This window comes from Rattus norvegicus, chromosome 14, assembly GCF_021556685.1.
Source record: "Rattus norvegicus strain SHRSP/BbbUtx chromosome 14, alternate assembly SHRSP_T2T, whole genome shotgun sequence".
Taxonomy (NCBI): domain Eukaryota; kingdom Metazoa; phylum Chordata; class Mammalia; order Rodentia; family Muridae; genus Rattus; species Rattus norvegicus.
The window spans coordinates 1695755-1710992 of record NC_141547.1 but is presented as its reverse complement, the minus strand read 5'-3'; the positions used below and the strand labels follow the sequence as shown (position 1 = coordinate 1710992).

The 15238-nt window shown below is 45.3% G+C and overlaps 1 protein-coding gene across 3 annotated transcripts in view; it reads right to left on the bottom strand.

The window, feature by feature from the left end:
* The window catches only part of Dipk1a (divergent protein kinase domain 1A), a 70845-nt gene that overhangs the window by 6060 nt on the left and 49547 nt on the right, over window positions 1-15238 (bottom strand). For all 3 annotated transcript variants that reach the window (NM_001170456.1, XM_087583739.1, XM_087583740.1), the window contains exon 2: window positions 9795-9929. In NM_001170456.1, coding sequence (NP_001163927.1) covers window positions 9795-9929 — 135 coding nt within the window. The remainder of the gene's footprint in view (window positions 1-9794; window positions 9930-15238) is intronic.

Here is a 15238-nt window from a genome sequence, read left to right as displayed (position 1 = left end):
GAGAGAGAGAGAGAGAGAGAGAGAGAATTTGGAAGTATTCTTTCCAATTAACATGGTCTGAGGCAGTATGGTTTCTACTCCTTCCAAAAGAAAAGTACTATATTTTTTTTAAAAAATGGTTTTGAATTTTAATTAAATTTAAAAGTTCAAAATAACAAAATATGGGCTGAGGGGGCTGGAGAGATGGCTCAGCGGTTAAGAGCACTGACTGCTCTTCCAGAGGTCCTGAGTTCAATTCCTAGCAACCACATGGTGGCTCACAACCATCTGTAAAGAGATCTGATGCCCTCTTCTGGTGTGTCTGAAGACAGCTACAGTGTACTTACATATAATAAATGAATAAATCTTTAATAGTGTACTCATATACATAAAACAAATCTTTAAAAAAATACAAAATAACATTACCTTGGTCATTCTGGCATCCTTGAACTCATACAAAAACAAGAAAAAGAGAAGAGAAACATCTACTCTATCTCTGATAAAATTATGTTCGAATCTAGGTGTGGTAGTATGGGCCTATATTCCCAGCACTCGTGAGTCCAAGGCAGGAGGATCTTGAGTCTAATGACTACAGCAAGGCCCTGCCTCAGAACAAACAAAAATATATTAGTGTAACCCTAAGCACAATAAATGAGGATGATCTACTACTACTACTACTACTACTACTACTACTACCACCACCACCACCACCACCACCACCACCACCACCACCACCACCACCACCACCACCAATGATCTACGTAATTCAAAGATTCTGTCAGAGCCCAGAAGTAGTTGAGATTAAATTCCCACTGAGACGTCAGACCAAGTTGTCAAGGCACCAAGCAGAAGGTACAGCTCAGAAACCAAACCATCCTCCTGGCTTGAAAGGTTTAAGGGACACAGCTGTGGGAATGTCCCAGAATTCCACTTGGCTTCAACAACGCAAGGCTAAACAGCAAAATCCTTAAAGTGTTATCTTGTTGGAGGCAGGCAGTGGTGGACTGGAGCTGGAGGGGCTGTGGTAAGCAGTCCTGCAGCGTCTGGGGAGAACTAAGGGGAGCCAGCCTGTCTCTCAGCCTCATCTCCTCTTTCTCACACACAACACACACAGGCACATGCACACCAACTTCACCTCCAGTTTGGTTTACTGCCTGGCTGCTTATGAAAGGAATATGAAAACTGCTACCAGATAAAGACAATATCCTGGAAACTGCTGGGATGAGACGGCGGAACAGAAAGAGTGCTGTGAATTCAAAGGATTTACTGACGCCCCTTAGATAAGACTTCGAGGCATCAAAAACAACAAATCAGAGGGGATATAGAATAAGCTAATGGAACTTAGAAAGTAAAGGAACAAAAACCTAGAAGTAAAAAGCCACATTATGTGGATTGGAGAGAGGGCTCAGTGGTTAAGGGCACCTGCTGTTCCTATAGGGGACCTGGGCTCAGATCCCAGGACCCACGTGGTGGCTCACAGCCATAAATAACTCCAATTGTGGGGGGATTTGACCTCCTCTCTGCTTCCACTGAATGCTCATGGTATTCAAAGACGCAGGCACAGATACTTACCCATTTTATTTTAAAAGGTAGTGTGGTAGAAAGGATAAACAAGGGTAAAAATATAGGAAGACCGAAGATACTATATTGAAAAAACTGAGGAGAACAGGAACTGAGAAAAAGTAAAAAGAATCTGAGATAAATCTGTAGATGATATGGAAGACCGAAGTTGCATGCTGGGAGCAGTGGTGCACTTTAGTCCCAGCACTTTGGAGGCAAAGGCAGGTGGGTCTCTGTGAGTTCCAGGACAGCCAGGGCTACCCAGAGAAAACCCTGTCTCATTTAAAAAAAAAAAAAAAGATACACGGCAGTGCACATGCTGGGGTTTGCAACTGGAACTTGCCCCCACCCCCACCGCTGCCCCCAAGGCTCATGCACTGAAAGACCGGTCTCCAGCTGGGCTGCTGGGCAGTGGTGTCAGAGTCAGAAAGTGAAGCTGAGGTGTATGATGGGGCCGCTGGGTAGAGCCTGTGAAGGATGCTCTGTGCTCGCCCTTCCTTCTCCCCAAGCCTTTGCTTCCTGGCTCCTTCACCAGAGGCTCCAGCCACCATAGAGTTCTGCCTTGTGTCAGACCCACAGCAGTGGATCTAGACAGGCATGAAGCATGTTGCATGAGCGCCATGAACTTTTCTTCCTGAAGCTGGTTTTTCTTGGGCATACTGTTACCCACCCTGTGAGAAAGCTGACAAGAACAGTGGAAAAGAAAAAAAAAATTCAGCGTAGATTTTAAAAGCTTCATTTTAATCTGCAGATAGGAAGGGTATATATCCTAAGGAGAGGTGATGTGAATGTCTCTTGTGACAGGTGCCTTGACATTTACTGGACTTCAAAAATGAATACTGAGGACTGTGGATATCAATGTATATGAATGGAGGAACTGAGCATGGCAGCCAGTTGGAGAGCGGGTCAGGATGACAGCATCCGTGGCATTGATTTGGGAACTGCTGATGCAGTATTGCCGTGCCTGTGTGTCCACAGTGTGGCAGGCACTGCCCAAGTGCAGCGATCATCTATTGTCTTGACAATTCTGTCACAGAACTTATTTATTGCCACTTCCACTGTAAAGTTAAGGGAATAAGTGTCAGTTAAGGCATTTTAAACAGCCAGGATCAGGATCCCAACCCAGGCTGCCTGGCTCCCCCCCACTCCTGTGCAAACTGTGGTGCTCCGGGCTCCTGACACATGCTCCCACTACTAACAGCACTTGGTGCAGATCCCTGTGAACAGGGCTGGTCCCGAGGAAAATGCTACTACCTGGAGAAGTGGCCTTTAGTTTTGGGACAAGCCTTGGGCTGTGCCCTGCTTTCTCTGTTAGCTCTGGCTGTAACTGAGAGTGTGGAGTCCACCTTTACAGACGGAACAAGGCAGTCCAGTCCCTACTGCAGGTCTGGGAGGCCATGAGGGCACAGCGATGCCCAATGCCTTTCCTTTGTGAGATTTCTTAGGAAATGCAGGCATCTGCATGGTGCATCTGCATGGTGCATCTGCATGGTGCATCTGCATGGTGCATCTGCTTGGCAGCAGATGACCGACTGACTCACTGGCTCAGTTCTTCCTGATGCAGGGGGGTGGGAGCCCTGAGGCAGGTGAAGCCTCCTGAGGCAGGTGAAGCCTCCTGCAGGGACTGTCCACAGAGGGATTTAAACCATGCAGACCACACATTCTCTGATCATGAATGAATAAACAGATTGGAAGGAAAACAAAAGTCATCCCCCGGGCTGGAGAGATGGCTCAGCGGTTGAGAGCACTGACTGCTCTTCCAGAGGACCTGAGTTCAATTCCCAGCAACCACATGGTGGCTCACAACCATCTGTAATGGGATCTGATGCCTCCTTCTGGTGTGTCTGAAGGCAGCTACAGTGTACTTACATATAATAAAAGTAAATAAATAAATCTTTAAAAAAAAAGTCATCCCCAACGGCTGCCACTCCCAAAAAGATGAAAATAAAATTTACTGAAAGTCGGGGTTGGGGATTTAGCTCAGTGGTAGAGCACTTGCCTAGCAAGCACAAGGCCCTGGGTTCGGTCCCCAGCTCCAAAAAAAATAAAAAAGGGGTTGGGGATTTAGCTCAGTGGTAGAGCGCTTGCCTAGCAAGCACAAGGCCCTGGGTTCGGTCCCCAGCTCCGAAAAAAATAAAAAAGAAAAATAAAATTTACTGAAAGTCTATGTGGGAAAAAAAGGAGGCTGAGCATTCAGAGTGAGAGTTCACTAGAGCAGCCTGAGCTACAAGACGACTTTGGGCCAGCCTGGGCTAGAATAAGACTCCATTTTTTTTTAAAGATTTGTTTATTTATTTTATGAGGGCATCAGATCTCATTATAGATGGTTGTGAGCCACCATGTGGTTGCTGGAATTTGAACTCAGGACCTCTGGAAGAGCAGTCAGTGCTCTTAACCGCTGAGCCATCTCTCCAGCCCAAAACTCCGTTTTTAAAGAGGAGGTGGAGAAGGAGGAGCAAGAACGATCTAAAAGGAAAATTTAAAGTAGACTTGAAAATGAATATGCAAAATATTTAGAATGAAACAACAATTAAAACTTGTAGGAAACAGCCACCAGCATCTCTGTGAGGGGAATTTACAACTCCAAACGCAAGGTTGAAAACGTAAGAAAGCACATGCAGCACTAAATAGGCTCAAACTTAAAGCCTAAACTAAGTAAAACCAAAACCTGCACTAATGGCAGCAGAGTCAATTCCTCAAGATACGGGAGGCAACGGGAGCAACGAAGTAACAAGCAATGGAATACCAGAGATTCATCCTCATAATCTCAGGAAGACTGGCCATGATACAGGACAGAAGGCAAAAGGAAGCACTAACAGGCAACCACTGGGTGGTGACTGTGAAAAATACGAATGATTTCATGGCAATACGTTTAAAATGAACAATTTCCTAGAAAATGCAAATAACAAAAACAATGTCGATGAAGCAGCAAAGCTGAACCAGGGTAACAGATTGTTCTAAAAAAAATGTCCCAGACAGACAGGCTGTCCCACTGTAACCCAGGCAGGCTGTCCCACTGTAACCCAGACAGGCTGTCCCACTGTAACCCAGGCAGGCTGTCCCACTGTAACCCAGACAGGCAGGCTGTCCCACTGTAACCCAGACAGGCAGGCTGTCCCACTGTAACCCAGACAGGCAGGCTGTCCCACTGTAACCCAGGCAGGCTGTCCCACTGTAACCCAGACAGGCAGGCTGTCCCACTGTAACCCAGGCAGGCAGGCTGTCCCACTGTAACCCAGACAGGCAGGCTGTCCCACTGTAACCCAGGCAGGCAGGCTGTCCCACTGAAACCCAGGCAGGCAGGCTAACCCACTGTAACCCTGGCAGGCTCTCCCACTGTAACCCAGGCTGAGCTGGAACTCTGTGCCTAGGCTTGCCCATGTGGATCCTCCTGAGTTGATCTCCCAGACATAGGCATGAGCTACCTGGATTCTTGTGAATATTTTAAATAGTGAAATCGGAACTGAGAGGGAAAAAAGGAATTGCTCAAGAAGAAAGAAGCATAAAGAGGTACTGAGAGGAATGAACTAGCACAAAGTATGACACACATATGCAGATGCCATGATGAAACTCATTACTTTGCATGCTACCTGTCCGTGTAGATTCACATCTTTGAACACTGGGAACTGTTTGGGAAGGATTAGGAGGTGTGGCTGTATTGGAGGAGGTGTGTCACTTATGGTGAGCTTTGAGCTCAAAAGCCCACACCATGCTCAGGTAGCTCTCTGCCTCCTACTTGGGAATAGGCTGTAAGCTCTCTGCTGCTGTTCCCGCACCATGCCTGCCTTCCACTGTGATGATCATGGACTTACCCTCTGAAATGTAAGCTCCAATAAACTCTTCTCTTGGTCATGGAATAAGCGTGTCTTATCATAGCAATAAAAAAGTAACCAAGAAACTACCTAAAGTTGGGCATTGATGGCTCACACCTTCAATCTCAGCACTCGGGAGGCAGAGGCAGGTGGATCTCTGTGAGTTCAAGGCCAGCCTGCTGCTCTACAGAGTGAGTTCCAGTACAGACTGCCAGAGCTACACAGTGAAACTCTGTCTTGAAAAACCAAATAAAGGAAGAAAGGGAGAGAGAGTGAGAGAGAGAGAGAGAGAGAGGGAGAGAGAGAGAGAGGGAGGGAGAGAGAGATACAGACAGAAACAGAGACAGACAGACAGACAGAGATACAGAGAGAGACAGACAGAAACAGAGACAGACAGACAGACAGACAGAGACAGAGACAGAGACTACCCAAAGAAGTTAAAAATCAGAACACACACATAGAGACCTTAACCAGTAGTGAAGTGTTTTCCTAATATGTTCACGACATTACCAACGAAAACTAAGTCAGTAATCAAAAGATCTTTTCCTCCAAAGAAAGCAGGTGACCCCACATGCTGCATGGAGTTTTGTTTGCAGGAAAATGAAGCCTAGGCCCAGTCAGCTTCCAGAGCCTGTGCTTTTAATCAGTCCAGCTAGGCTGACAAGCTGAACTGGAACTAGAAGAACAGGTTTAAAGTTGACTTACTCAGATGCCCCTCCCAGAGTCCTCACTGATCACCCCCTCCCTCCACACAAGCCACCTGAGACAGAGCTGCAGCTCCATGCTGTCCTTTCGGGACTTTTGTGCAATGACTGGCAGATCATCAAACACAGAGAAGGGCACCTGCCAAACTGACAAGCTGAGGAGCCTTCTCTAGGTGTAGCACATTCTGTCATGAAGAGCTGGGGCAGGACTGACAGCCGCCTCCTTCAACTGACCTGACTTCAACTCCTGAATCCCAACATCACTTCACTGTATACAATCAATATTCAAAAGCAGCCCTCTGCAACGCTTCCCTCTCCACGTGGACGATGGCCGCACACCCTGAGCCAGCATTCCTCCTCTCTTCTTTCCTTCTAGCCCCAAGTCCAGCATCATCTGCAGCCTGGCTATCCTGTCTGGCGGAACACAGGTGATTTAGAGGCACAGACTGTCTTGGGCATCTCTGAAGTTCCCCTCCCCTTGTAGTGTGTAGAACAGTATATAGTATTGAAAGTTCCTTTTTATTTTCTTAGTAAAGGCTTTTATTAGTAAATCAGTAAGCAGTGACTAGTCTGGTAGTCAGCCACAAGAATCAGATTTCTTGTTATGAGAAAGGCCTCAAGCTAATCCTGCGTCAGAGGGACAGTCACAAAGAACAGCTGTGGCTTTCCATCCCAAATCAAAGGCACGTTTCCCAAACGTTTGTGTGAAAAAAGCAGCTGGCTTCATAAAACTATAATCACTCTAAGAAATGTCTAAAAATTTTTCAGGTGTATATCAAATAGCCAATAATGTTACTAAGCAACTTAAATAAAAGTCCTGAGACTTCCTGTTGTAATAAACCGTGCACGTTTAACTTTGATTGGACATTCCTCATTATAGCAGAAGAGGGCACTGTTTGCCTTCCTTTTTACAAACCTCACTCCTATTGAGGGAATCCTTCCCTAGACTGCAAACTGGACCACAAGGGGGCAATAACCACAAACATATGTGTAATCTTTGGCTTCTAAATATTTTCAAAAATCCATGTTCTAAAAATGTACTTAAGATATCACTTTCAGACAGCTGGCTCTCCTTAAGACTAAAAAAACCAAGCACAGAGATACATACACACAAAGACACTGGCACAGACAAACTGACAGACATACATACAAAAAACACAAGACACACAGACACAGACACATGCATACACAGAGACACAGACACCCCCCCACACACAAACAGACACAAGGCACTCATACAGACACACACACATATACACACATACAGAGACAGACACACACATAGGCACACAAAAACATACAGGCCTCCACACACATGTACACACACAGGCACACATGAACTCAGACAGACAGGCACACACATATATACACAGACACCCCACCCTCCACAAATACAACAAAGATACCCATACGGACACACAGCACCCACACACATATACACACAGAGAGGTAAAGCTAGCTTGACAAAAGGCACAGAGACACCCACCAACAGACACACACAGACACACACAGATGTATAGGCACACAACACATACAAGCAGACGTACACTGACAGACACATGTACAGAGGCTGACACACAAGCAGATGCACACAGAGAAGGCAGAGCTGGGTTTTTCACAAAGCCTAGAAAGTTTCCAGGCTCCAATCATTGTTTTCTCCACTCCTCTCTCAGACATTTCCAGTCTTTGCCGTTTTCTGTGCTCTGTCTCAATTTTCCCCCATTTTCTCTCTATTGACTTCTTCCTCAAACATTAAAGATGCTCAGGCAAGGCGAGGGTAAATGGAATACTGTTGTGCATTTACTGTCTAACCAAGAACATGGCTCCTAATGGCTTCAATCTAGTGCGTCTTAAGCTGATTGCTTTAAGTAGCAAACCATTATCTTTGGAAACTGAGTCTCTAAAGAGACTGTGATTAAATTAGGGTCCCTGCAATCTCTTAGTGCTTCAGTTTAGAGGGTGTGTTCCTTTAACACTCACACCAGCCCTCTAAAATGTGGCGGGGCACGTCTCAGAGAAGTGCAGACTGGACCCTGAACTACCACCACAGAGAAGCCAGTCAGAGGACTCAAATGGAACTCTGTGGTCCTCAGACGTGTACAGCGGAGAAGCACCTCTCTCCCTCTCCAGCTAATGAAACAGGCCATGTCTGGGAAATCCCACCTACAGAGTCCAATAATACAAGATTTCTACACAGCTGGTCAAATTGGATTGTCTGCAATCACTTAGTAATTAGGAAATTATGGTGATAGTAAGTAATCATATAGTAGTAGAAGGTAAGTATCTGGAAATGGTCTTAGTTACCATTTTGCAGGAGTTCAGTAGCTTGCACAGTTTATGCAGTTCAGAAGGTGATTGACCTCATACCTAAGGAGCTTTCACTTCAGCACTCACAGCACAACAGATACAACCCCTCACACCACTCACACCACAACAGATACAACCCCTCACACCACTCACACCACAACAGATACAACCCCTCACACCACTCACACCACAACAGATACAACCCCTCACACAGAAGTAGAGAGTGTAAGAGACAGCAGACACTCAGAATAAAGCAGGAGGAACGTGGCTGCTGATGACCTCTCACCCCAACCCCTAACCAAGTAGAAACAGTGCACTAGGGGAACCACTCCAGCAATCTTTCATCATAAGCATCAGCTTATAATGCTACAGTTGAAGTACTGAAATCCTAAGAACCAACCCTCCTCTTCCTCCTCCTCTTCTTACTTTGAGATATAATTTTTCACTATGTATCCCAGTCTTGCTTTGAACTTATGATCCTCCTGCCTCAGTCTCCATTGTACCCAGAAGGTGCAAGCCATTATTATTAAAAATACAGTTGTGTGATGAGGCCATGAAGATGGCCCCAGGGGTAAAAGCACTTGATAAGTAACTCTGATGCTGAGTTCAATCATAGAGCCCATGTAAAAGGCCAGCGGCATCTGCTCACACATGTCACCTTGCACTCCTAGGGTGAGCTAGGAAAGGAAAAGGAGAATCGGCCAGACGCTCACACAGACAGCATAGCAAGGAGCATTGGCAGAAGCAGGAACATGGAAGAGAGGGAAAACTAAAAGTTGTCCTCTGACATTCAAAGGCACATGCTTGCAACACACACACACACACACACACACACACACACACACACGCCACACGTTAAATTTTTGCATAGAGGTGGGTATAGTCTGGAGGTAAGCACCCGTTTGGATGCTCGAGGTCCATGGTTTGAACCAGAGTCCCACAAAGACGACAAAAACAAGTATGTATGCTCCTGAGAGAGTGCGCTGATGCATGTTGAAGGGCACTGCTAGAAAACAAGGAGTTAAGTTAGCTAAGAAACCCAAGGGTTGAAAGTAAGTGCCTTACAGCACTCACAGCCAGGATCAGATATAACTCCATTTACTTAAAGTATGTTATCTAGAAAATCTATACACAGCATACTTATACCCTAAACATTTTAAAAATCTGACATACAATAAACCAAATTTCAAATATATTTGAAAATAAAAACACCTTTTCACAGTGAGATTGCTTCCACACTGATTTACCAGTACTATATATTTAGACTTCTGAGAATTGGATTTACTAAATAGTTAGGAAATTCAGTCCAACTGTAATATCAAATTGCCTTTACTGTTGAAGACAATTAGTAATTAGTCCCTATGTAGTAACCATAGTCTGTTATAGGAGGTTTTTTTTTAAAAAAAATAACTAAAACATTTAAAATACTTACTATGATTTTCTTACAGTCCTTCCCTCTGCAGAGCTCTGTATAGGTTGAATACTGCACATATAGGATCCAGCTTCCAACAAAAACCACCAGCCAGGAGAAGAAAAGGTACTTCACCCGCATGTAGGACAGGCGAGCCTGCAAGGGAAGGACACATGACAGTCACTCAGCAGCCACCAGCACTCACCAGCACTGGGACAGGCATTCTCCTCACTTGGAGAGGCACAATATACAATCCAAGCGTTTATAGGGCAATTCCAGAACAAAGTGCATTTTCAAGAAGCCCAGACAACACCGGGCTTAGGAAAGTAAGTTCCTCAGCCTTGCAAGGAAAGGGAACAAATACTCTTCAGGATGTATGTTTAGCCTGTCCAATGCCACTCAAGCTATTTACTCAGTACAGCACGGCGCTATTCCCAGACCAGGCAAGATGATTAAACAGTTCAAGTGGGAATTCTAAAGGTCTTTATGAATAAACATAGTAACCCTTAAATATTTTAGCCTTGCAGTGCTGGCACACTCCTTTAATCCCAGCACTTGGGAGGCAGAGAGAGACAGGTATCCACCAGATATCTGTGAGTTCAAGGCCAGCCAGGTCTACAGAGCAAGTTCTTAACCCTAACCCTGAGTTCCCAAACAGCCAGAGCTACACAGAGAAACCCTGCCTGGTGTGCGCGTGTGTGACTTAGCCAGGTATGGTGGTCCAGCAAGCCCCTACTCCAGCACTTGGGAGGTGGAGGTAGGAGAATCAGAAGTTCAAGTTAGGTATACTGAGTTGCCAGTCAAGGCTACATAAGATCCTGTCTCAAAGGAAGAAAAACATAAATTATTCCCTGCACGTCAATGGGCAAAGCCACACAGTAGGATCCTCTATGTGATGGTTTGTGTTCACTGCTCTGATATCTGGTCTCAGCTATTGATGCTTTTCTACGTCAGCCACAGATCAAGCCATTCAATATTCAAACGTGGCAGTTGGTCAACACAGCCTGATATTTACTTTTGGGGCTAGAGTTCCAGTGGTTTGATTTAATAAGCAGCAGAACTGAGCAGAATGAATTAAAGATGCACACAGATGCACGCACACGATGAAAAGCTAGCTTTGCTTTTATGTTCCCAGGCCAGTTTCTCACACTTGCAAACAGTAGAATACTGTGAGTGGGATGAGCATGCAGAGAAAGCAGAAAGAGATGGACGAGCCACCGTGCATGAGCAGAAGACAGCGAGCTCAAAGGGAAAAAATGCCCAACTCGGTGAGCCCAAAGGGAAACGGTCCTATCTGCAGCTCAGACATCTGTCCTCAAGGGCTTTCACAGTTGGTGAATCCCAGTACAAATAATTCAGTTAGATGGTGGGTAGTAGTAAGTCTTTGAGTTCAATTACTAAATGTAAAAGAGTTTGTAATGCAAAACATTTTTATATAGCACTAAGTGAATTCTCTCTCACACACCACACACACACACACACACACACACACACACACACACACACACACACACACACCCCATACACAAAATTAAATCACGTACAACACAACGGAACCAAGAGGTCTGTCTAGAACACACTGGTTTGAGATCACTTGGCCCTAACGGGAAGTCTGATAATCAGCTATAAGTTGGCAGGTGCTAGCTTTATGAAGCTCCACGAAGGTTGAAGTGAGTGCCTGCAAAGCATGGGGTGCACTGAACACACACCTCCCAAACGTAAAATCTATTTCAAGTCGCCATGCAAGAGACCAACGGTGTTGCCACTGGCTAAAGGAAGGAAGATCTGGATCTGATCAAACCTCTAGCTGTAACCACAGGGTCACAGGAAATGGCAGAGACAGCACTGGGAACCTTGAATCGAAGGACAGTCTGTGGGAAACACGCAGTACAAGAGACAACAATTAAGTCACAAGGGGTAAGTCTAGACAAGGAGAAATTTAAGATTGGAAAATATTTAAGAAATACAGCAGGGCTGGTGGGCGAGATGGCTCAACGGTTAAGAGCACTGACTGCTCTTCCAGAGGTCCTGAGTTCAATTCCCAGCAACCACATGGTGGCTCACGACCATCTGTAATGGGATGGGATCCTATGCCCTCTTCTAGTTGAAGACAGCTACAGTGTACTCATATACATTAAATAAATAAATCTTAAAAAAGGACAGCAAATAATTACAACATAGAAATCTTTTTAGAGCTCTGACTCAATAAAAAAAAAATCCAAACCAAAGAACAAAGACCAGAACAACAAGGAGACCAAAAGGCACACAGAGGGGGGAAGCTATCAGGGCCCCAGCCCAGAGGCAGGACTGTAGGCAATTAAACAAAGGTGAGTGGGACAGATGGCCTTCCCAGAGAGAGCCGCACCATCCAACAGCACACACTCAACCTTGAAATCAGTGACACTGATGTAACATTGTACAGACTGAGCAGGTTGTCAGTGACACTGATGTAACATTGTACAGACTGAGCAGGTTGTCAGTGACACTGATGTAACATTGTACAGACTGAGCAGGTTGTCAGTGACACTGATGTAACATTGCACAGACTGAGCAGGTTGTGTTTGTATATTTAGGAACACATTACATATATATTTGTACAATTAAAGAAAAGAAGCCATGAATTTGAGGGGTGTGGGTGGGGGCTGGAGAAAGGAAAGGGAAGAGGAAAATGGTATCATTCTAATTTCAAGAAAAATAAGAAAATGAAGTTTGAAAGTCAGGAGTGATGAAGCACAATTTAATCCCAGCACTTGGGAGGCAGAGGGAGTTTGATCTCTGAGCTCTAGACCAGCCAGGGCTACACAGTGAGACCATCTCAAAACAAAACAGAAAGAAACAAGGAGAAAATGGTATTTGTGAGTCAGACCAAAAGGTTTTTTTTTTCTCCATTAAGTAACCGTGTGTGTGTGTGTGTGTGTGTGTGTGTGTGTGTGTGTGTGTGTGTGTGTATTCAAATGCCATAGGACATGTGTGGTGGTCAGAGGACAATTTGTGGGAATTAGTTCTGTACAACCACCATGTGGTACCAGAGGTTGAATTCAGGTCCCCAGTTTGGCAGCAGGAACCTGCACTAGCTAAGCCATCCCACCCACATGCTTATCTGTCCTCCCTCCCTTTCCTCCCTCCCTCCTTCCACCATTCTAATTTTTTTCAGTGCTGGGGACCAGACCCAGGGTTCAGTGCAAGCGGACTACCACTGAACTAATCCCTAAGCCTCACAAAGCACAACTGACAATTTCGAGAGCTGAGGACCATGCAGGAGGAACAATAAATGGTGTCAGAACTCTGGATTTGGCCCATCAGTAAGCATAGCCACGTGCTCTGGTTGAGGCATGGCCCTGAGGACTTAGTGCTGTTGTGGAGTTCTGCTCTCCCTATTGCTCTCACGTCTCTCTTAATCTAAGAACTGAAGGAAAACTCAGGGGCTTCCAGCCCCTCACAGGGCAGCCTCTCTGGCACTCACAATGACAGTGCTTCATCTCTTTCAGGCATTGCTGTGCAGCAGATGAACCATTCCGTCACCACCCTGGAGAAGAACTTAGAGGCATAGATTGTGAGCAATGACCACCACCCTTACAAAGCATTTGGAAAAATAAAACTGTTTAGTGAAGCCAGGTTGAGATGTTTTTGCTACTGGCTGTGATGTAGAAAATCTTAGGGAACAATCCGAAGTTCAGAAAGGCACCCTTCTTAGTTACGCTGGGATCTTTCATGGTCAGGGAACAAGAACAACAGCAGCACTGGCTGACGTGACTCTCGCTGAGGCTGGGTTGCTGCTGACTGATTTCTTGAACCCACTTTTTTAAAAAGAAGATTTACTTATTTAGTGTATGAGTACACTGTAGCTGTCCTCAGACACACCAGAAGAGGGCACCTGATCCCATTACAGATGGTTGTGAGCCACCATGTAGGTGGTGGGAATTGAACTCAGGACCCCTGGAAGGACAATCAGTGCTCAATTGCTAAGCCACTGCTCCAACTCCTTTTATACCCATTTTGCCCTCAGCTTCCTGATATGATTTAATAAAAATTACTGATGGGTAGATTGCATTCTGAGGATTTAAAATAAATATGACTGATTTAGAGTTTAGATGTGAGCTTAAGATTATTATAAGATTACTTTTAACAATAGATAATAAAATAATAAAATAACTAATCCTTTCTTTGTAACCACAAAATACTGCCTGCCAGTAAGAGACACTGGCTGAGGAAACTCCCTTGCTTGCTCAGTTATGGATGTACATGGATTCTTTGGAATAACTAACTTGTTTTCTTCACCTGTACTGCGTAATGTTGTTTCCTATAAAGCTACTGGGGAACATACTTTTTCATAATCATTCACTAAAAATAGTATGCAATCACATTGCAATTGTATACTGCTTGAAAGACTTTGCTGGGATATATAAGCTATGGAAGAAAGAATAAAGTTGTTGGAACATTGTTCTTCCATCCGTCAACTATGTGTATGCATGCACATGTGTGTATATATGTAAAGTTTGAGAGAGCATGTGGAACTTTGTTCCATCCATCAAATCCGTATGTATATATGTCCGAGTGTGTGTTGTAGCTTGCACCATCCACAATTTTGTGTGTGTGTGTGTGTGTGTGTGTGTGTGTGTGTGTGTGTGTGTGTGTGTATGTGTGAAATGCATGGAGCCTGCTTGTTGGAACTTTGTGTATGTGTCCGTCAGGTGTGTTTATGTGCATATATGGGTATATGTGCATATGTGTATATGTTCCCTTAGAGAACAGTCTGCTGAGTAATTTCTTTAATCACTGGATGCTATAGAAAGCAGCATCTGGACCAACCCCCATCAGCAACTCTAAGCACTGACCCCCTCATTGGCTGCATGCCTCAGTTTACCCGGGTTACAAAGCCGGTGATTAACGTTGAAGGATGACAGAACACTTGATGATGTGAAAAGATGGCACTGGGGCAACAGTGTCTGCTCTTCTCTCTGTGTGAGCGGAAGAACACCCTGAGGGCTGAGGTGTTCCACAGAGGAGAACACCCTGAGGGCTGAGGTGTTCCACAGAAGAACACCCTGAGAGCTGAGGTGTTCCACAGAAGAACACCCTGAGAGCTGAGGTATTCCACAGAAGAACACCCTGAGGGCTGAGGTGTTCCACAGAGGAGAACACCCTGAGGGCTGAGGTGTTCCACAGAGGAGAACACCCTGAGGGCTGAGGTGTTCCACAGAAGAACACCCTGAGAGCTGAGGTGTTCCACAGAAGAACACCCTGAGAGCTGAGGTATTCCACAGAAGAACACCCTGAGGGCTGAGGTGTTCCACAGAGGAGAACACCCTGAGGGCTGAGGTGTTCCACAGAGGAGAACACCCTGAGGGCTGAGGTGTTCCACAGAGGAGAACACCCTGAGGGCTGAGGTGTTCCACAGAAGAACACCCTGAGAGCTGAGGTATTCCACAGAAGAACACCCTGAGGGCTGAGGTGTTCCACAGAGG